General features: G+C 56.9%; 3 protein-coding genes across 3 annotated transcripts; 1 reads left to right on the plus strand and 2 right to left on the minus strand.

Annotated features, from left to right (window-relative positions):
- The first annotated feature begins 3,500 nt into the window (after positions 1-3,500).
- On the plus strand, positions 3,501-4,906 carry HPCA (hippocalcin). Its single transcript, XM_062508896.1, has 3 exons — positions 3,501-3,878; positions 4,473-4,578; positions 4,809-4,906. Exons 1-3 carry the CDS (start codon positions 3,501-3,503, stop codon positions 4,904-4,906), a joined length of 582 nt encoding a protein of 193 aa, XP_062364880.1.
- A 756-nt stretch (positions 4,907-5,662) lies between these two features.
- TMEM54 (transmembrane protein 54) lies at positions 5,663-7,480 on the minus strand. The gene is made up of 6 exons (XM_062508850.1): positions 7,468-7,480; positions 6,818-7,011; positions 6,448-6,507; positions 6,112-6,300; positions 5,896-6,030; positions 5,663-5,755 (listed from the first exon to the last, which is right to left on the minus strand). The coding sequence occupies exons 1-6, from the start codon at positions 7,478-7,480 to the stop codon at positions 5,663-5,665; spliced, it is 684 nt and encodes a 227-aa protein (XP_062364834.1).
- A 943-nt stretch (positions 7,481-8,423) lies between these two features.
- On the minus strand, positions 8,424-20,178 carry RNF19B (ring finger protein 19B). The gene is made up of 9 exons (XM_062509113.1): positions 19,530-20,178; positions 14,471-14,676; positions 12,789-12,933; positions 12,226-12,388; positions 11,676-11,790; positions 11,073-11,213; positions 10,704-10,911; positions 9,627-9,758; positions 8,424-9,194 (listed from the first exon to the last, which is right to left on the minus strand). The coding sequence occupies exons 1-9, from the start codon at positions 20,093-20,095 to the stop codon at positions 8,738-8,740; spliced, it is 2,133 nt and encodes a 710-aa protein (XP_062365097.1). The 5' UTR covers positions 20,096-20,178; the 3' UTR covers positions 8,424-8,737.
- Between the last annotated feature and the right edge of the window lie 1,364 nt (positions 20,179-21,542).

Here is a 21,542-nt window from a genome sequence, read left to right on the forward strand (position 1 = left end):
CCCTGCAGGGAGGAGGAGAAGGAAAACGAGGAGGAACACGAGGAGGAACTCCCAGGCAGGCATCACCAGGACCCCACGTCTGTCCCCAGCAGCTTTGGGAAGATGCCACAGCGGCGCTTGTGGCTATTTCAGCATCCTCCTGGCATCACCACAGGGCCAGCGGGACCCGCCCCGGGTGGGGCCAGCCCTGCCTGCCCTGGCACCTCCAGGACATCGTGATCCCTTGCATCATGAGCTTCGCTGCCCATCTCTGTGGCAAGGGGTGCTGGAGGGGGCTCCGGCCATAAAATCACAATATTTTGGGGTGTAGGGGGTGGGAGCCTGGCAGGACGAGCTGGGGGTGTTGCCCCTAGTGCCAAGGACCCTGTAAATCACTGGGGGTTTCATGTCCCTGCCCGTGCCCGGCTCCTGGGCATTATCCTCCCTCTCCCTCCTGCAATCCCTTCCAGCGTGGGGATTAGGTGGGTTTAGGGTCGGGTTGGAGTCGGAAATGGGATGCTTTCAAATCAGCCTGCGTCAGTTGTGCCTCTGTCACTCATGCCCAGGGGGATTAAAATAGATATGAAGATTATCCGAGGGGAGGTGGCACCCCCACCTTGGGGGCTCCCACTCTCCCCCAGCCCTGGCACTGCTGCCTGTGGGGTGCTCAGATCCAGCCCTCCGGGATTTCTTCCCAAAGGCACAAACGTCTCCCTTTCCCCCACCTTTCTGCTCATATCCCATCCCACCCCCTTTTCAAATTTCATTCTTAAACGGGAGAGGAGAAAACACCACTGCAGCATATCTCCTCTCCAGTTTCCATGTTTCCAGCCCAATCCCATTCCCAAAACACTCCACTGGGCTTGATACCAGTTCACAACCCCCTAGCTGGAGCTCAGCGAGAGTTCCCAGGTTAATTAGTAGGACTTGTTCATTCCTGTGGTGTGTCAAGTCCCTGTGGTCCTCAGGGCCTGGGCTGCTCCTGTTCTCAACCTCTGTTTGGTCAAGAGCTGCCCACTGGTGTTCCAAAACACGCCTCTGGATTTTGGATGCTATGCCAGGACTGGCCCCTGCCTCCTGCCCTGCTTCAGCCTGGGGTTTTAGGGCTGGAGGTGCCAGGTCTCCCTCAGTGAGTGCCCAAAGCCCCTCAGCCTCGTTGATCATGGACTGGTTTGGGCTGGAAGGGACCTTAAACACACCCAGTGCCACTCCTGCCATGGGCAGGGCCTCCTTCTGCTCTCCCAGGCTCTCCAAGCCCCATCCAACCTGGCCTTGGACACTTCCAGGGAGGAGGCGGCCAAAGTTTTTTAACACCCAGGAGATTATGGGGTGAATTAGCCCCATGCTGGGTCCTTCCCCCCAGCTCCCCATCCTGGAGCAGCCATCCCAGCACATTCCTGTTCCCCCCAGGCCAGCGGTGGGGCCGTGGATTTAATCACTTGATGCATTTTTGCTTGTGTAATTCCAGGGGGAGTGGCTCTTGCTCCCATCTGCCCCTGCCATCTGCTCCCCACGGCCATCCCGGGCTCTGCAAAGGGAGGGAGCTGGTGCAGGCACCCTGGAGAACCTGCTGGGAACGGCACCTCCTTATGGAGAGCATCTGTCTGCCCTGGAGTCTTTTCCCAGTGCTCTGAAAGCCACTTGGCTCCTTGCTGGAGTGACTGGGGATGCTTTGCTACCTTCGTCTAAGTCCTGGGGACACTCAATCCAAAACGTCCCTTTCCAGCCCCCAAAAGCCTGGCTTGGCACCTTCTTGGGCCAGTGGAGACAGCGTGTCCCTGTGCTCCCAGTGTTCCCAGTGCTCTCAGTCTTCCCATTCCACAAGAATTCCCAGCTCTCACAATGTTCCCAGTGCTCCCAGTGCCCCCTAGCCCTCTGTCTCCCCCCAGACTCTTCTCCAGGGGTACCAGGGGCTGCACCCCGAGCTCTCCTCCCTGGGGGGATGTCCCGGGGGCTGCGTGCTGTCCCGGGACGGGTGGGGGGTCCCGGGGGATGCTGCCGGTGGTGCCCCCGGTGCCGGTGCCCCCCGCCCCCCCCCCCCCCCCCCCCCCCCCCCCGCCGCCCTGCGCTGCTGCGAGCGCTCCCGGGCTGCGGCGGCGGTGGCGGTGGCGACAGCGACCGTCTCCGGGCAGGTAGGAGGTGACGGGGACAAGGGGACCTGAGGGGGGGGACACGCACGCACACGAGTGGGGGGCACCGAGGAACCGCAGAGCCCGGAGCACCGGCACGGACACAGCCCCGGGCACGTCCGACCCCGCCAGCGGCTGCAGAGCCACCCCCGCCCCGCCGCATCTTTCGGGGGTGCTCGGTGTCCCCCGCGGTCCCCGAGGCTTCTTTCGGGTAATGCCTCTCCACGGGAGGGACCTTTCCCTGGGTGTGTCCCCGGCAATCCGAGGGTTTGGGGGGAATCCCCTGTAGCCCCCTACCCCGGGAGAGAAGTCCCTGGGGGTGCCCAGCCACCCTTTAGGGGGGTCCTTGCTGAGCCCTCTTGGGGTGCTGAGCCCCCCACGGGTTCCCTCCCCAGCGGCGGGAGCTGCCCCGGGTGGTGGGGAGGGGTCACAGACCCCGAGCATTGGGAGTGGGGGTCGTGTCAGTCCCGGGGGGACAAAACTGGAGACCCCTGAGTGGGGTGGGGACACACAGATCCTTCCTTGGGATGCTGGAGCGGGGCTGGAGCCGTGGTGGGAGGTGATGGAGAGACTCTGTGGGGTCCCATCCCCCCGGGACTGGGGGGTCCTGCCCTGCCTGGCTGCTCCTCTTGGGGAGTCCTGTTTGCCCCGAGATCCAAAGGAATCTTTGGAGATTTTGGGGTTGCTGTGGCCTCTCCCTACTATCCTGGGGGACACCCCAGGACAGTGGCAGTGGGTCAAGGTCACCACAGAGTCCCCAGGTTGGGGACCTGAGATGCGTGCCCGGGTGCTGGACACCCTCCCTTGCGAGCTCCTCGGGGCTGGTCCTGCTAGGCTGGGCTGGGTCCCCCTGGGCTGGGGGCACCCTGGGGCAGGGAGAGAGCCCCGAGCACATCCCCAGCCCTTCCTGGAGCTCCAGTGCCCGCCGCAGGCATCAAATATTAACGGAGACAGTGGAGGAGCTGAAAATAACCTTCCTCCGAGGGATCTGACCCAGATCCGGCCAGTCCCAAAGCTGGGCTGGACCTAGAACCGCAGGCACGGCTCTGCCGGGGCCCAATCCAGCCCCTTCCCTCCTCCGGGCCTCTCTGCCCTGCTGATCCCACCTATATATCACCTATATATTATGCAAATGAGCTATAAGGGCTTATTACGCAAACAGGAGGGGGCTGGCGCTGCCTGGAGCTGGGTGGTCCCCGGGGCTGGCCCCGACGGCTCAGAGCGGCCAGCGGGGATGGAGGGAGCAGCATCGGCGTCCGGCCGGGTGTCCGGGGGCTGCCAGGGAGCTCTGCCCCATCCCTCTCCCCTCCTGTAGCCCACAGGGACCCCCCCCCAGCCCGGCCAGGCCCCTGACCCTGCAGCGTTCGTCCCCTCGGGGCGCGTCCCAGCGGAATGGGGAAGCAGAACAGCAAACTCCGCCCGGAGATGCTCCAGGACCTGCGGGAAAACACGGAGTTCTCCGAGCTGGAGCTGCAGGGCTGGTACAAAGGTTTCCTGAAGGACTGTCCATCGGGCATGCTCAACGTGGAGGAGTTCAAGAAGATCTACGCCAACTTCTTCCCCTACGGAGACGCCTCCAAGTTCGCCGAGCACGTTTTCCGCACCTTCGACACCAACGGCGACGGCACCATCGACTTCAGGGAGTTCATCATCGCCCTGAGCGTCACCTCCCGCGGGAAGCTGGAGCAGAAGCTCATGTGGGCCTTCAGCATGTACGACCTGGATGGCAACGGCTACATCAGCCGGGAGGAGATGCTGGAGATCGTGAAGGTACCGGGCAGCCCCGCCCCGCCCCGCCGCGGCTCCTGCTCCGTGTCCCTGGGTGTCACCGCGGTGGCACGGGGACTGTCGCCTCCCGGAGTGCGGGTGGGTTGGGGGTTTCACCCTGTGCGACCCCCGGGACTGGGTTTTGCAGAGCCAGGGATGAGCTCACTGCTGCCTGCAGCTGTAGCTGCAGGGATGATTTTGTGCTGGAGCATCCCGAGTCCTTCCCTGGCCTTGGGGTTTGTCCCTTTGTCGCCCCATCCTGGGACTCTTCCCGTGCTTCCAGGGTGGGCAGTTGTCCCCCAGCACACCTGGTGGTGTTGACAAACGGACAGGAGACGCTCTCCTTGCCCAGATCCCCACGCAGTGATTCTCATGGCCACTGCAGTGTTATCCTAGTGGCCAAATCCTCCCTGCAGGAGCAGCTCCAGCCCTAGCTGTGCTGGGAGCTGAAGCACCCCACAGCCTGATCCCATGGAAACGGTGTCAAACACCAACCCCATTCCCAGCGGAGCAAAGCCCAGAGCTCTGTCCCTGTCCCAGGTGGGCAATGCCAGGAGCCCAGCCTGCACCCACCTTCACCCCCTCTCCTTCTCCCAGGCCATCTACAAAATGGTTTCCTCCGTGATGAACATGCCTGAAGACGAATCCACTCCGGAAAAAAGGACGGACAAAATCTTCCGACAGATGGATACTAATAACGACGGTAAATGAGAGGAGCCAGAGGGGATTAGGGAAAGGTCTCATGGCTAAATCCGGGGCTCTTAGAAGGAGCTGCACGCACGCTGATTAAATAGCTCATGTCCGCTGGCGTGGCCCTGCTGGCCGGAGGGGCTCAGGGTGCTGGTGCTCCACCAGGGTGGGGGGATGTCCATGGGCTCCTCTGGGTGGTCTCTGCTCCTGGGAGGTGCCTGAGCCTTGTCCCCTTCCCCGCAGGGAAGCTGTCGCTGGAGGAATTCATCACAGGGGCCAAGAGCGACCCGTCCATCGTGCGCCTGCTGCAGTGTGACCCCAGCGGGGCCATGCAGTTCTGAGCCCCACGGATCCCCACAGCTCCCCCCACCACCCCCGACTCTGCAGATGGCCACTGTCCCTCACCCAGCCCCTGCGGTCCCCGCTGTGCCCCCACAGCCCCTGGTGGGATGAGAGCTGGAGCCCAGCTGATATTGGGGTGAGGGGAGCCCAGGGGACAGTCCCCATCCCTAGGGGGCTCCTGTACTGGTTTGGCTGGTGGGAGGACAGAGGCAGGGTCTGCCCTGAGTGAGGACAGTCCCCCTCAGCACCGGGGCTTGGAGCAGGGGGACAGCCTAGCCCGGAGGGATAGGCTGGTGGCCAAGTCCCTGCTGCATCTCCGACAGGCACGGGGACACGGCCCAGGGGACAAAGCCCCGGTGGCAGGGGGGTCTCCAGCACCCAGTCCCCCGTGAAGACGCTGCCACAGGGAGGGCTGGATCAGCCCCTTCCCCACGGCCAGTGCAGGGGGTAGGGTCGCAGGGGGGGCCGTGCTTCTGGTCTTTAATACCTGCAGAATAAAGTTTGTGTCAGTGCAGTCCGTGCTGGGAAAGGGGACACGGAACCCCTGGAGAATGTTTTTTCCCTTCAGGGTCTGGATCCAGCCCAGTTTCATCCCTCACTGCAGCTCCAGGCAACCCAAGGCCATGGGATGGGCTCGTGTTCCTGGGGATGTGTCCACGCATCCTGGGAGGCAGCAGGGTCCTGTCCTGGGGCACTGGAATGGGGCAGGAACGGCCAGAACACATCCACAGGGTTATTTATCCCACAGGCCCTGCTCAGAGCCGGGCAATTTCCACATTGTCCAGTCTCAGCAAGCCCAGGCATTGCCTGGGACCAGGGCTCTCCATAGGGGCTGCCTGCAGAGAGACCTGGAAGTCAGAGAGGATGATGAGAATGGGATCAGAGGGGTGGATCTTTGGATCCACAAGTCACCCCTGAGCCCAGCCAGGTCTGTCCCATCCCTGCAGGGAGGGAGGGGCTGGAGCTGAGCCTAGAAATCAGGAATCACCTTCATCCGGAGCATCCCACAGCAGCAGTGGCCGAGGCGGAGGAGCTCGAGGCTGAGCAGGAAGCAGCGAATGCTGAAGAAGATCGCCATGGCCTCGAGCAGGAGGGAGATGGCCCAGAGGGACAGCGTGGAGCTCTGGGAGACAGAGGGAACATCAGCACCCTTCATGTCCTCCTCATCCCCAGCACATCCCATCCCCAACCCACGGGGACTCACGTAGACACGGGTGGGATCGAATGGACACTCGCGGGAGACCGGGGCGAGGGCGATGTTGGCGATGGAGCAGGGGGCCAGCAACACCCTGCCCTGGTTGCCCAGCGTCAGCCCGATGGCCACGAGCAGCCCCAGCAGGCAGCACAGGCAGCACAGGCTGCTGCAGGTGCTCAGGGCGAGCATCACCCACTGCTGCAGGAGGGAGAGAAGAGGCAGCGTGGGGACGTGGGCATGTCCCGTCCCCAGGATGGACCCAAGAGAGGGGCTGTGGGGGCTGTGCAGGCTCCCCGGGAGAGCTGCAGCCCCCTGGGTGCTGGGAGAGGGGCTGGGGGTGCTTACGAGGGCAGCAGGGCCGAGGAAACGGGACAGCAGCAGGGCAGAGAGTCCACAGGAGATGGTCTGCGAGGAAGCACAGGGAGGTCAGTGAGGAGCAGCCCCTGCCCCAGGGACACCGCTCCCTTTCCTTGCTGCCATTGTCCCTGGAAGCTCATCCAGGGGACAGCAGGCCATCTCTCACAGCCTCACCCAGTAATGAGCCCTGGAGTGTTTCATTCCCTGGGTTTGTACTAGAAAGGTTTGTTTAGAGTGGGGAAGGAGAGACAGAGCAGCATCCCAGCTCCTTCCCGTGCTGCATCCCTACCCCATCCCTCCCTCACCCCAACCCCTCCTGACATGCCCGCCGTGTCCCCAGCCCCACTCCCAGCGGTACCAGCAGTGCAGCAATGACAGAGGCGCTGTTGGTGACCCCGTAGTGCAGGGAGGTGGCATCGCGGGCAGTGACCACGAAGCGCAGGACGGTGCCGTGGACGAGAGCCCCGGTGATGAAGCTGAGGTGCCCGATGATGAGGAGGATGAGCCCCGTTTTCATCAGCACCTTTCGGTGGCTGCCGGGATCGAGGTGGCCTGAGACGAGGAGAGAGGAGGGTGTGGGGTGGCCAGCACCGAGCTGTCCCTACCTGGCACAGAATGGGGTTTTTGGGGCCAGTCCCAGGTATGCAAACCACTGGTCCAGCCAGCTCTCCTGGGACAGAAGCAAAGGTGTGGGGCCGGTGGCCATGGGGACAGGGTCCCTGTAGAGCTACTCAGAGGCACAAGGAAGCTCTGGGAGAGCTGCTGTCCCCAAATGGTAGCTCCAAGGCTGGGTTCTGGCACCCAGCACTTCGAGGAGTGACTGTGGGGCTGTTCCCACTCTGAACCCACCCTCACACCGCCATCACCACCCAATGCCCAGCCCAGCTCCTTCCCTGACCCCATCTTAGTCCCTCAGCTCCTCTCCCTCCCTCCCTGCCTCAGTTTCCCCTGCAGGAGGGCAGAGATGGAGCCCTCCTGGTGTGATCCCCACGCCAGAGCCGGACTCACCCCGTCGGCACATGTTCACCGGGCCAGGATCAGGCCATCAGAGCCCCTCGATGCCCCGGGGGCCTGCCCTGCCCTCAGCCCCCGGGCAGTCGGATCCATCGGGGGTCTGGGAGGGAGCAGGACCAGGACACCGGAGCCACCCCGAGCCACCCTCCTGTCGCTCCAATTCCTGTCAGACCAGCTCCGCGGGACAAAGGGGTAACTCCACCTTCTCCTGTGTGTCCCACCCCTGCCCTCCCCTTGCTGCCAAGCCAGCAGTCGTGTGGTGACATGCTGTGCCATGCCATGCCAATTCACCATTCCCCACTTCCTCACCCCCTCCCCATCCATCCCCACGTACCCAGCACAGCCCAAAGCAGGCTGGGATCCAGCCGGGCAGGTCCCAGGACACATGAGGGGCTGGGAAGGGGCAGCCCATGGGGGTGGGACACTGCTGGACCACAGGGCACTGACCAGCACTGCCAGGTGCCAGGGACTGACCTGCAGGGACAGGGCAAAGCAGAGGGGTCAGGGCGGGTGGTGGCTTGGCCAAATGGTGACTCAGAGGAGCTGGTTTGGTGGCCATCACCCTCAGGAAGCTTCCAGAGAAGTTTCAGGGGGTGGGATGGGGACAGGGCCTTTCTGGGGTGGCTGTGGGAGAAGCCCCCAGCTCAGCTCACACCGAGGGGCTGTGGGGTCCAACAATTTAGTTACAGGGACAACCCTGGCTCCTGGGACTGCTCTGGGCACTGTCCCCAATGTCCCACCTGAGCCACTGCTCTCAGCATCCTCAGTTCCCACACACCCTGAAGTGCTGGAAATTTCCCTTTTTTCACCTCCTTTCACCTGTACCCAGCCCTGCTGCAGCACTGGGAAAGGGAGAAGAGAGACCTTTCCTCTTCCCAAGCCTTTGGGAACAGCATTCAGGCAGCTGGAAGATTTCCCTGCACCTTTGGAAAGGATGAGCTGGATTCAGGTCGAATGACAACCAGAGTCTTTATTCCAAGAGTCCCTTAGGGTGGTTGCAGACATACAGACACACGTACATATTTACACTCTTACACACCTCACAGAGTTTGAACCAATAAATTAAAACAAAAAGAGGGTGGGGGAGGTTTCTTTTTTTTTTTTTCCTCTCCTTTGCTTTTTGTTTGTTTTTTTTTTTTCTGTCACATAAGAAACAGCAACTCCCCGAGGCGAGTCTGGGGGAGCCAACTGGAGGATGGCAAACAGAAGCCAACAGGGACACAACCCTGGCCCAGAAGCTGCAGTGACAGGGACTGTGCTCAGCTCACACTCTGGCTTCGATGCATTCCAGCTGGACCATCTCATCCAGCCGGCAGCCCTCGGCTTGGGCACAGTGGCTCAGGTGGGCACTTGGGCTCTGGGCACCTCTTGCCCTGGGGGTTTGTGGGCAGCCTGCTGCAGTCTGACAGTGGGGGGACTCGCACTCGTCCGAGGTAATGTCCGGCACGTCGTCCGACTGGCTGTCCGAGCTCTCCAGGTCGCTGCGGATGCTCTCGGGCTGGGCCAGGGTGATGTCCCACGTCTGGCTGGCAATGCAGTCCTTTTGCTCACAGCTTTGGTGTTTGCATGTCTGTTCCTGCTCTCCCTCCTCTTCCTCTTCCTCGTTCTCTGCCATCTGGGTGTGGACGTGCAGGGAATCCTCTGTGCTGCTGCCGCTGGCCAGCTGGTAGTGACTGGGTTTGGCTTCGATGTCCACCTGGATCTCCATGTTATTGCACTCCCTGCAGGAACAACCACCCTCGCATTACTGGGAGCAGTTACTGGGTTCATCTGGGCTGTGCTGGGAGGATCACATCTCCTAAAAATGAGCAAGATGCTGCTCATCACCCCACGACTCGCTGCTCTCCTTCAATCCTCCTAACAGAGCCAAGATCACCCCCAGGCTGAGCCAGGGGCTGAGCTGGGAAAGCTCCAGAGTCCCCTCAAACTGACAGAACAGACCCCTGAGGGTGCTGGGCTGCAGATTCCCTTCCCAGCCTCCACACCACACATGGAGGTGGCTCTCAAACTGTCCCCAGCCCTCCTCCCGTGCTAGGAGAAGGATCCCTGGTACAAACACAGCAATCCCACCACCCACAGCAGCGCTCAGAGAGCGTGCATTTCTGCAGGATGCCCTCCACCAATGCTGTTCTCAGCATTCCACATCCTCCTACCTGTCCTGGGGGTTGTAGGAGCTGATGATGGAACCAGCCATGGCTCGGGTGCTGGCATTGTCACTGACTGCCCCCAAACTGACCGAGTCTTTGGGGAAAATCTCCTTCTGGACATCTGCCTGGACTTCCAGCCTGCAGCAAAAAGGAGGATTCCTCAGAAATGCTCTAGATGCCCCCAAGCAGCACCAACCCATTCCTGCTCCTCATAGGGAAGCAAGAATCCCTGTGAGCTGGCACAGCTCAGCGTGACAGTTTAACCCCAGCGGTTGCTCTCTTTTGGTCTCATTTTTGGCTCCATTTAGGCAAATCCATCCTGTTTTCCATGACGAAGGTAAAGCCGTGTTTACATCCATGACTCACACGATTCCTGCGAAGAGCTGATTTCCACGGATCTCGCACAGAGCCCTGATTACATCCTGGCTGCCACATCAACACGTGGCTCTAATTATCCAGTAAACTGACTCACAGGCAAGTTAGGAGGAAAACTGTGGTGTAACCTCCTGACTTGGAGAACCATGACCCTGCTCGCAGAACAGGAAGCATCAAAGCCTCCAGGCTGGGATAACAGGGCTGGAATAGCTTTAAGCAGGGCAGGCAGGAGCTCTGTGCTGTTCCAAATTAAGCTGAAGCATCAGCTCTGTGGTCTCAAGGAGCTCAGTAGGGATCTGTCCTCCTTGCAAGAACTAGAGTGGCACTGACTCCAGAAACAGAATCGTGGAATGGTTTGGGTTGGAAAGGACCTAAAAGATCATCCAGTTCCAAACCCCTGCCACGGGCAGGGGACACTTTCCCTTAGACCAGGCTGCTCAGAGCCCCATCCAACCTGGTCTTGAAACATCTCCAAGGATGAGGGCCCCACAACCTCTCTGGGCAATCTGTGCCAGTGTCTCTCCACCCTGGGTAGCTCTGGGCTCATAGAAATGGTTATTCTACAACAGACCAAGGCACAGAAATACCACGATACAACGCCTAGATCAAAGCAGCCTCACTCACACTCCTGGAAAGCTCCCCAAAACAAACCCAGTCATCCCACACAGGCCCTTGGGAACCTCTCTGCTTTTCCCCCAGTCCAGTTACCTGCTGTACTTGCCCTTGCTCCCCGAGAGGACCCCCCCACTCAGGGTGCCCCCGGACAGGGCAGCGAAGCTGGCGGTCTCGCTGTAGTTGCCCTGGATGACACTGAGCCCGTCCGTGGGGCTGCCACTGGTGCTCAGCACACTGGTCAGCCCCTCAATGCTGCTCTCTCCAATGCTGGGGTTCTTCAGGGCTCTCCAGGCATCGGCCACTGCGGGGAAGGAGAGCACAGGGGTTGGAATTGGAAGTGGGAGCGCTCGGCTGTGATGTCTCATCTCGGATTTGAGAGACATCAGGACTTCAAACCATTTCATTACAAGAGGCAACAAGAAGAGCATTTTGCTTCACCCCCTTCCCATCATCAATTATTACCTGTGATGGGTCCATCATCTTCATCAAACTCGATTTTCACCCCCTTTCCATTGGCTGTGCTGACCCCACAGCCACCACCCCGGCACAGCGAGATGGGCACGACCCCATAGACGTAGGCCAGCATGATGGGGACCCCAATTCCTGCAGAGGAGCATGAACTGGGTTAAGAGGAGCTTAAAGATGTGTTGGGTAGACAGGAAAGATTTTTCAGGGACTCTCTCAGTCATGTTTTTGTTGCTTTTAAAGATTTCAGTTTACAGTTTTGCACACAGACAGCGGAGGAGCCCTTTGTGCTGAGCGGGGGAACCCCAGGAGCATTGAACCCCCAAGACATCAGCCACCAAAGCATGACAGGAGACAGCTCTGTGTGACAAGGGACACCAGGATGGGCTGTGGCACAGCCAACTGGTGCTCCAGACAAGCCCTGTGCTGGCTCTGGGTCAGCTTGAGCACATCAGGATGTGAGACAGCATTGTGCCCAAACCCACACACAGCTTCACTCTGCAAATTGCCCTTTGGCCACCCACATGGCACAAGGCTGGGCTACCCACTTGTCTCAGTGGCTACTGGGCCAGCAGAAGGGACAGGGCTGAGCCCACTTACCAACACTGACAGCAGCAATGACTGGGGAGGCAATGACAGACAAGGTGACCCCACCAGTAATGGCCAAGTTTCTCTTGTGCTTGGAGGTTTTCTTCCCCTCATACCTGCTGTGGATCTGATGGAAGAAAAAGCACCAGGTGAGCACAGCAGCCACCCAGGGGAGATTAAGAAGTGATTTCAGGTCTGCAGCCTTGCCAGCTGCAGAACCTCATTTTGAACACAGATCTCACAGAGCAGACCTAGCAGGCTTGAAAAAGAAGCAACCACAAATACAGGGCTGATGGGCTCAAAAGGGACCCCCTGGGTACTCCTGGGTCAAGACAGAGGCACAAGAGAAATGCAAAATGCATTTGGGACGACTTGAGCCTGAAGGGCTACCAAGGTTATCAGCCACCGCCTTCTCCCTGCCCACACAAAGCCCAGGAGATAAGAGAAGCTTTAGAAGAGAAAACCAAATTTGGGTTCTATGACAAGATCCACCCTTTCTATCACCTCTAAATTTCTGGTCAGCACAGAGAACACCCCAAACCCTTGTGCCCTCCACACTCACCTTCCTCCCAACGTACACAGGGATGCCAATGACCATGGCAGGAATGGCAATGCCAGCAATGAGGGAAATGCCCACAGGAGCTCCGATCAATGTGCCCAGCTGCCAGAGAATCTTCTTTTTACGACTCCATGGCTTTTTCCCCCAGAATGTACAGCCAGAGGGGCTTCATGGGAGGGAATAAAACCCATTAAGCACTCCAGCAGTTCCTATAAGCTCCTGAGAATCCCGAGTCAAACTTGCACATGAATAAAACCCAAAACTTAGGAAGAAGGTAGACAACACAACTAAGTTTTCTGTCTTTTTTCCCCCCCTAAAATATGAATATCACACTATTGGGTCTATGTTTAATACTCCAACAGCTCTCAAAAGTAATTGTATCAGGAGCTTTGCTTGGTGTGGGAAGAACATCTGAATGCTATAAAGTGAGAACAGAGTTCATCTCTTTAAGTCAGAAACAATAAAATTTCTCTGGCTGATCTCTGAAGGAAGAGGGTGAAAGTCTAACAGGGGCAGTGAACTCCTCCAGGCAGCCTGAGAGAGGCATGTGCTGCTCCCCTGCTCACCTGAGGTAATGCAGATCTGAGATCTCCTTCATGCAGAGCCAGCAGAACTCGCAGCCACACACAGCACACGTCATGTGGTTGCAGCTGCCATCATTCATCTTGATGATGTAAGCACTGCAGCGTGGGCACGGCTTGATGTCATCAGCTGAAGGGAGGAAACAAGGAGTTCAGATGGGATCTCTGCTCTGGGAGTGATTAATCTCATTAAGGATCGAAATCCTTGGGAACACCTTTGCTGTGTGTCTTTAATTTCATCTCAGAGAAGATAATTCTGATGTGACAGACCCCACCAACAGCAGGGACTCAGAACAACAGCCACTTTTAAAAGCTTGTTCTAATCTTGAATGGGACGTATTCCAGAATTCATGCTTAAACACAGGGAACAAGTCATACCTGCCCAGCACAACGAGCCATTACTGAATTGCTCCACGGAGGTGATTCACAGGCCAAGAACAACACAACAACTGGGAGAACAGGCACTGGAGAAACCCCAAACCTGGCCTTTAGGGGAGCAGGGACTGCAGCCACACACAGCTGCAGAGGCTGCCCAGGCTCCAGCCTGCTGCTGGCAGAGTAGGATAAGGGGCTTTTATCCCTTCCTTAATTTAGGCATCATCTGACCGTGGTTATGCAATGGCTGTGCCGTGGTTCGGGGCTCTGCTGGCCCCTGCAAAGCTCAGCAAGATGAAATCCAGCTGTGAGCCCAGCTCACACCTTATTAATCACCAGGCTGGATCCAGCACGGCGGGGTGGGGAGAAACCACTGTCTCAAAAACCTCCCTTCCCATGGCTAACTGCCCTTCCTGGCAGGGATCTCTTTAACAGGATAGAAAAATTCATACACTGGGTTTTTCTGTTGGCTAGGGCAGTATCTATGCTGTCCATTCTTAGGGTTCTCTAAACTGGGGCATGCTGGAGACATCAGCACACCACCAAGCCACTCCAGAACCACCCACGACAGCTTCATACTGAGTGAATTAATATTTAAACTCCTCACACAGAAGGAAAAACAGGGTATTATGTTTGGGGGTAGGACAGGGCTTTAAAAAACGGCCTCACTGTCCACTTTCAGAGTCAATACAGTTATTTTTAAGGAACACAAACTCAGCAGACACAGCAGCTCCTACAGGCAGAGGAGGAGTTCTGTGGGTTGGCAATTTTTTGGTACCTGCCATTAGCAAGACCTAACAGTGCACACAGCAGAGATCCCCACACTCAGCTGGCCATGAATGCTGCTCTTCACAACAGCACCAGGCAACTTTGAAGCTGAAAGAGTAAAAAAGTGACTGCTTGTTCAGGGTTTAGATCAGCAAAAAAGCAAGAACATCCAAGATCAAAAGAGCCACAAGCAGAGTTAGGGCGGATGAGCGGAGCTGCTCTGACACAAAAGGACACAGAACACATCATCACCTACTGATCTCTTTGGTGCTGCTGGAAGAGATCACATGTGTTCTAACACACAGGAGGAGGAGAAATGACTCTGAGTTTCACAGCTGCTGGAAACACTCAGGGCTTTGAGGGGAGGAGGTTTGCACAGAGGTGCCTCTTTCTCAGCACACACACACACAAACAGCTGAGCAACCAAAAAATCAGGGTGTGACTCTGGGGCTGTCCTGTGCAGGGCAAGGAGCTGGAGCTCATCCCAGCTTGGGATATTGTATGAAAAATTAGCAAATCCATACCTGGGCCAGACTCCTGTCCATAGCTGAGGCCCGACGTGTGTTTGGTCCGTACCCGCAGGGTCTGTGCCCGCTGCTGCCGGGCCATGTCACATGTTTGGTTGGGGTGCCATATCTGCTTGCAGTGGTAGCAGAACTCTGTCTGGCAGCCATCCCTCTCGCAGGTCAGCTTGGGGCAGCTGGCACAGCCGTAGGCGATCACCGCGTACCTGCGGGGAGGAGAATTAAAACACAAAGTCACCAAAGGGGAGTCCTGTAGTTCAGGGCACCTCCTCCATCTCATTCCTGATCACTGGGACAGCAGCCTCCACGCCAGACACATTCCTGTGCTCTGCAGGGCCTGAAATTAAGCACTGCTAATTGGGTTACTCAGGGCAGGGACCTTTCATGCAGGCAGCTTGAGATGCTGAGCTGTTCTCTCCTCAGTAACTGCTGGCAGTTCTCACTGGCAATTCACACAGGCCACATTTGTCTGGCCCAGTGTGCCCAGCTAACTCCTTGCTGTTTCCTCCCAGGACTGGCTCTGGCTGCTCTTTCCAGGCACACACATCTCCTCATTTCCTTAGGACAGATCTATGGGTGGATGCTGTGCGGTTCAGAGGAAAGCTTGTTCTGGGCACGTCTATCAACTGAGCGATTCTAAAAAAGTGAGTAACAGTTCCATATGCAGGTAAGTCAACGAGTGAGCAACTGATGATCTCCACAGAGCTTCCTTTTCCAAAGAGTGGTGAAGAACAATGCCCTGCCTTTGGAACAAGCTAAAATTGGAGTAAAATAATCAACTGTGCAAGACAGAGAGGCCAAGCTCAACCAGCTCACTGTGACAGCAGTGTGACACTCCCAGAAGGACGTGTCCTGTGTACACAGAAGCCTAAGCAGCATCACCAAGCAGTGCTGAAGAAATCTGACTGACAGCCACTGAGGATAAGGCTGTTTCCATTGTCAGGGGCTGACATGAGCAATTCCACAAGTGCCTTCCCAGTCCTGCAACACCCATATGGCAAAAGGGTATTTTTGTTGCTCATCCTCAGTATTTTTGCTAGTGGCCAGAGGAGAATAACTCCAATTTAAGGCTTCATATTTAGAACTTGTGTGGCTGGAATTGTATTTGCCTCTTCTTCTCAGAGGCAGCAGCGTGAGAACCACTGAATGTGTCATACCACAATGATTCATATCCCGTGGGAGTTTTGAGCAACTTCATCCTGCCAGGCTACGACAGCATCGCCAAAGAAACAACATCTGAGGGCTGGCAGGCATGACTGCAGCTCTACCTGTGCATCCACACACCTGCACCTGAGCCCAGCAGGAGGAGAGATGGGAAAACCCCATCCCTGCAAGTGTCCCAGCCCCATGACTGGATTAATTTTAAGGTCCCTTCCAACCCAAACCACTCTTTTCCTATATGATAATTCTGTGACATAGATGGCCCAGGGGGTTGGGAGGGATGAATTTGATTCCTGTGTACCTTGTCTAAGGAATATCCCACTGAATTTCCTCACCCTGCCAGCCTGACCTTGGCAAAACAGAAAGGAAAAGCTTCATCTGCCCAGCTGTGTTGTGACACTGCTATTTCAAACCCTAACAGCAGCCTAGGAGAGCTCAGTGTAATATATTAAGCAACCCCACACTCCAAATTAACTTCTCGCCCAAAACGTTGGGTTTTTTTTAACACTCAAGAAATTAAAATCATCAGCATTTATATTTTATTGCTGGAGCTGAAATGACAAATACCATGCACAAGTCCACAGCTGTGGAGAAGGAAGCTTCAGGACTGTCTAGTGGGCAAAGAAATAACACATCTCCACATCAAGGTCAACTAGAAAATGGGTTTTGAACTGAAATGCTGAGGAATAGTCATGGCAGGACCTAGAAGGACAGTGGTTCTCCTCTTCCACTGACCTCTAACATATTGCTGGCTTAAATGGCCATTCCCAGGCTCAATCCCAGCAGATAAGAAGGGAAACTGAGCTCTCCTCCCTGAGTTTTCCCCACAAAGCAATGTGAGGGTTTTCCTGAGCCCCCAGGAATTGCACAGCTCCGCTTCCAGCCCCCTCCTTGGATGGCCACGAGTTTCCTCTGTCCCTCCTCCTGCCCATTCACGGATCTCAGCCCACACAGCTCCCTTTTCTTTAAAGGTTCTGTTTTTCTCCCAAGCTTTTGGGAAGACTGACAAACGCTAGACAGCGATACCACCTGATTGTAGCGAGGGGGGGAGAAAAAACACCAAAAAATAATAATAATAAAAAAAAAAAGCTGCAAACACAGAAAATTATTTGTTTTGCAATTGATGGCGCATCAATTGACCAGGGTTTCCATAGCAACACGCACCGGTGTTGTCCTCCTCCTCCTCCTCCTCTCCCGGGCAGCACAGCCAGGCTCTTTCATTTAAGAAACACTGAGAGATGTGAGGAAGGCACGGAATGTTTTTAGGGTCCTGTCACAGCCCTGCAGAGCCTTGATGCCACCACCTCAGTGGGGGTGATACCCAGGGCCATACCCCAGCCCTGCCCACCTTGGCGGTGTCTGAAATGATACAGTTTTTAGCATTTTTGTTGTAACTTCACTCAGGGGTTTTGTTCGCCTTTGCCCAAGGGGAGGGGAATTGAAGGGGAATTTGAATCTCCAAAAGCCAGGGTGAGGCCTCATGAGCTGGACATCAAGAGATTGGGAGGAGCCAGAAAAAAAACAGAGGTAATAAACAGACATTAACATTAACAAACATCACCCCTGGTGAGACTGGAAACACTAGTCAGGGAAAAGCTCAATAAGACAACCAAAAATTGAGGGCCAAATTAGCACTGAAGGGATCAATAACCAATAGGAGATCAAATCATTGTGTAATTTAGGACCAATGAATATGAATTTCTTTGGGGTTTTCAATGTATAAATATGTGGAATCTGGTAAAGAACCAGGTGGGATGGAAGGGTTTTCACTGCACCAACCAGGCATGTGTGGATGAAATTATTTCTGTTGCACATCCTGGCTAGAATAAAGTAATGCCTTGATTCTTTGACACTGAAATAACGTTGCTGGAGAGCTTCAGTTTGGGTGACAGTGGTGGGTGACATTCAGTGCCAAGCATCACTCTGCCGTGCCCCCAGCATCCCGTACTCCCGCACTACTACAGCGGGGAAAGCCCGCTGTAAATAATTCATACCCTGATTTTACATAAGCACAGCCACACAAGCTCTGCTGGGAAGAATGAATAGGGTGATTAATTCCTGTCCCTGCCGGAGGGCTGATTCCAGCAGCCTTTGTTTGAGCGCGCTACAGACACACCAGCAGCGCTGGTCCACCAGAGCTGCCTCCAACATCTCCAACAGCCTCGGGGTTGCTTCTTGCTCTTCTGGGCAGCTGGGAGAAGGATGCCAGCAGGTCACCTGGCTCATCCTGCTGCCTGACTAACCAGGGAGGAGGCTTTAGCTCAGAGAAAGAGCCGTGTGTGACACCAGCCGGGCCGAACCCCTCCAGAGGAAGGGATCAGGCTCAGGCTGCCTTGCTGTCAAAAGGCAACGCCCTCCGCTCTGAAGCAGGCTCCTTCCAACCAGCCAGCCCGGGTGACGTCGCTGTTTGTACACCTTATTCTGGGCACAGATAACATCACAACAGTCAAGGAGCTGAGATTCGGTGAGCAGGAACCGGATTTTCTCCAGCCGATTAGCAGCAGAGGTATTCCCTCCGTGGCAGCACAACCTGCTTCATCTCCGTGATCTTAACCCCAGAGCTGCTGAAATGTCGAGATCTTGCACTTGATTTGGCTTCAGAAAGAAGCAAAGGCGTTGTTTGCTGTTAACTTCACCCTCGGAAGGAACAAGCCCTTATAAAGGATGCTCAAGAGGCTGTGAAATGGGTAACCTGAGCCAGGTTCACTCATTTGCATAGGATGCCTATTACAAGGCTCTGATTAAATCTTCACAATCCTCCCACTACCTTTTCCATTCCGACTACTAGGTCAGACTCTCCTTTCATGTTCTTGCTACCCAGAATTGCCATCCAGGCTGAGTTGTAGCTCAACTTCACAGCACTTCTCTTAAGTTCCCCGACAAAGCCCTTTTCCAGGCAGCTTTGGCTCAGACCCAAAACAGAAACCTAACAGAATTCGTTTACAAGAAAAGGGAAGAGAAAATGAAAGCAATACGTTCGTAACTACACAGTCATCAGGCTTGGCTAGGCTGACTTCTGGACAGACAGACGTTTCCTCACTTGGGCAACGGACAGTGAGTCAACATCACTCCTCTCTGCTATGTATTCACGTCCTCATTGGGAAAAAGTGACTGGTTATGGTTCCTTCTTCCCTACTACTGGAAGCTGCAGCATTGTCCCCATGCACTGTCCCCAGGACTGGCACACACTGGGAAAGTCCACACTTATCATTTGTGCAGAAAAAAAAAGGTTTCTGTTAAATTAGGGAAGCAATGGCTCTGCTAAAACCCCCTTCAAGTCATATCACTCCTACCCGATTTGTCTGTGTTTTCACAATCCCCAAGGTCAAATCCTGGTGCTCTGGAGAGATAATAGGGATAGATGGAATTTTGGCACCCAAGGCCTATCAGCTGTTCGGAACAGACTGCAGATAAGCAAAGAACCCCTGCAGCGAGGGCTCTTCATGGGACACAGAAGGACCAGAAGTGTAGCAGAGCCACCGGTCCCTGTGCCGTCCTGGGACCCACGTGGGGACGGGCAGGACAGGGAGTCCCAGCGCCATCCCAGCTGGGATGCCACCCGCAGGAGCTGCTGGGGACAGGCAGCAACCCACAGTTGATTCCACTTGTGAACTTCACCCACTTATCCCAGCACGTGTTGGGGACAGGCAGCATCCCTGCAGGGCGGGGCTCTACCTTCCCCAAGACGTCCCAGGACAGACAGATGGGGCAGCACCATAAGGAGACAGCAGGTTTCCCTTGCCAAGCTGTCCCAGGATGGAGAGGACGGCACCCTACGGTTTCCACACTCCCCAAGGCGCCCCAGGATGGAGAGCCCAGCAGATCCCCCGCTGCCAGGGCTGTCCCAGGACGGAGTGGCAGCATCCCACCGCCACCCCTGGTCTCCCCGAGCACTCACCCGCAGTCGGGGGCCGGACACCAGCGGCAGTCGGGATCGGCGGCGAGGCAGCGGCGCAGCATGAACTCCTCGTACTTGGCGACGAGGTGCGGGGAGTCGCGGAGCAGGCGGCGGATGTCGGCGGGGTTGAGGCGCTCGCTGCACTCGGGACAGCAGATGTTGACGCGGGACTCGGTGATCTCGATGCGCAGGTACTGCCGCAGGCAGGCCCCGCACGATCGGTGCGGACACGACAGCAGCCGCGGCGCGTTCTCCGCCGGCTGCCGTACCAGGCACAGCGGGCACTCCAGCTCCTCCTCGCCCTCCGGGACCACCGGAGCCTCCTCGGGGGGCGGCGGCGGCGGCGGCGGCGGCGGTGGGGCCGGCGGGGCAGCGGGGGGAGGCGGCGGGGCGGCCGGGGGCGGCTCGGCCTTGGCGCGGCGGCGGCCGCCCGCGGCGGAGGCGGCGGCGGCGGAGAAGACGCTCTGGAAGGAGAGGCGGCGGCGACGGCCGGGTTTGGGGCACTTGGCGGCGGCCGAGTGGATAGATGAGGAGCGTGGCGACTCGGAGTCCCGCTCGGAGCCCATGGCGGCGAGGTTACCCGGCGGTGTCACCGGCGGCGGGGTTCGAGGTGGAGGAAGAGAATCAGTCCGGAGGCTCCGGGCGCGGCGTCCCGCCGGGCGCTGCCTCGGCCGCGCTGTAACGAAAGCGGCGCCGGGGCCGGGTGAGCGCGGCCCCGCCTCGTCCCGCCCCGCAGCGGGCGCGGCCGCCGCCGCCATTTCGGTTGTGGGCAACGCCCCCGGGCAGTCCCGGAGCCAGCGGTGCCCGCCCGTGTCCCCGTCCCCGTCCCGCGGCTGCCGTGCCTGTAAGGAGCTCTGAAGCGTCTCAGCGAGGTAGAGCTGAGCCTTGCCTCTGCTTCTGGGCGCCCCTCAGCGCCTCCATCTCCCCTCAGCTCTCCCCTTGGCGCCATCGCTCCCCTCAGCGCCTCCATCTCCCCTCAGCTCTCCCCTCAGCGCCTCCATCTCCCCTCAGCTCTCCCCTTGGCGCCATCGCTCCCCTCAGCGCCTCTATCTCCCCTTGGAGCCATTGCTCCCCTCAGCACCTGACTCTCCTCAGCATCCCGGTTCAGTCAGCACCCCCAGCTCCCCTCACTGACCCCATGGCCTCCATGCCATCCCTGTCTCAGCTTCCCATTTTCCCTCAGCTCCCTGGTTCCTCTCAGCACCCTCATTCTCTCAAGGTCCCATTTCCCTTTGGACAACACTCTCGGGCACATGGTGGCATTCCTGGGGTGTCCTGTGTAGAGCCAGGAGTTGGACTCTATGATCCTGATGGGTCCCTTCCCACTCAGCTCATTCTATGATTCTCCCTTCAGCTTTACATCTTCTCCTCAACATCCCTCTCTCAGCACTGCCATGGCTGTCTCACCCAAGGCCTGGAATGGGGGGAATCCTCTGGCTGAAATGTGCAGAAAAAAAAGGTTTCTATTTTAAAAAAACCTTGGGACAGTATGCTTTTTAACATCTTTCATTGGAGAGGGGTGTCTATAACCTCAGGAGCCTCTCTAAATCCATCCATCCATCCTAGTGAAGAACCTTGTTCCTCACTGTGCGTCCCTCCTTGAAAACGTTTCTGAAGATCACATAAAGATTTACTCAGCTGGGAACTCCTCCCCAAGTGCCAGGTTTAGAGGCACTGAAACTACAACCCACATTCTCACTGCACTCATGCAGAAAGTTAAAAGCCTCCACTTCCTTCCAGGGTTCCCCCGTGCCCAGAGGGGTCTGCCAGCCTCATATCCCATCCAAAGGCAGATAAAGTAACAGAAAAGACGCTGCTTCTTATTATGCAGGGGAGGTGAAGCAGAAAGATCTGCTGTGTCTACGAAGAGCCTCTTAAATCAGCACAGAAGGAGCTGCCTTGCCTTGGACTGTCAGTTCTGACTGGACAGACTGTGGTTATTCATGTGACAAGTGTGGCTCCATCACTGTCTCCAAGCTATCACCATTCCTGAAATCCTCTCTCTCAGCAAAG

The sequence above is a fragment of the Cinclus cinclus genome, chromosome 26, assembly GCF_963662255.1.
Source record: "Cinclus cinclus chromosome 26, bCinCin1.1, whole genome shotgun sequence".
Taxonomy (NCBI): domain Eukaryota; kingdom Metazoa; phylum Chordata; class Aves; order Passeriformes; family Cinclidae; genus Cinclus; species Cinclus cinclus.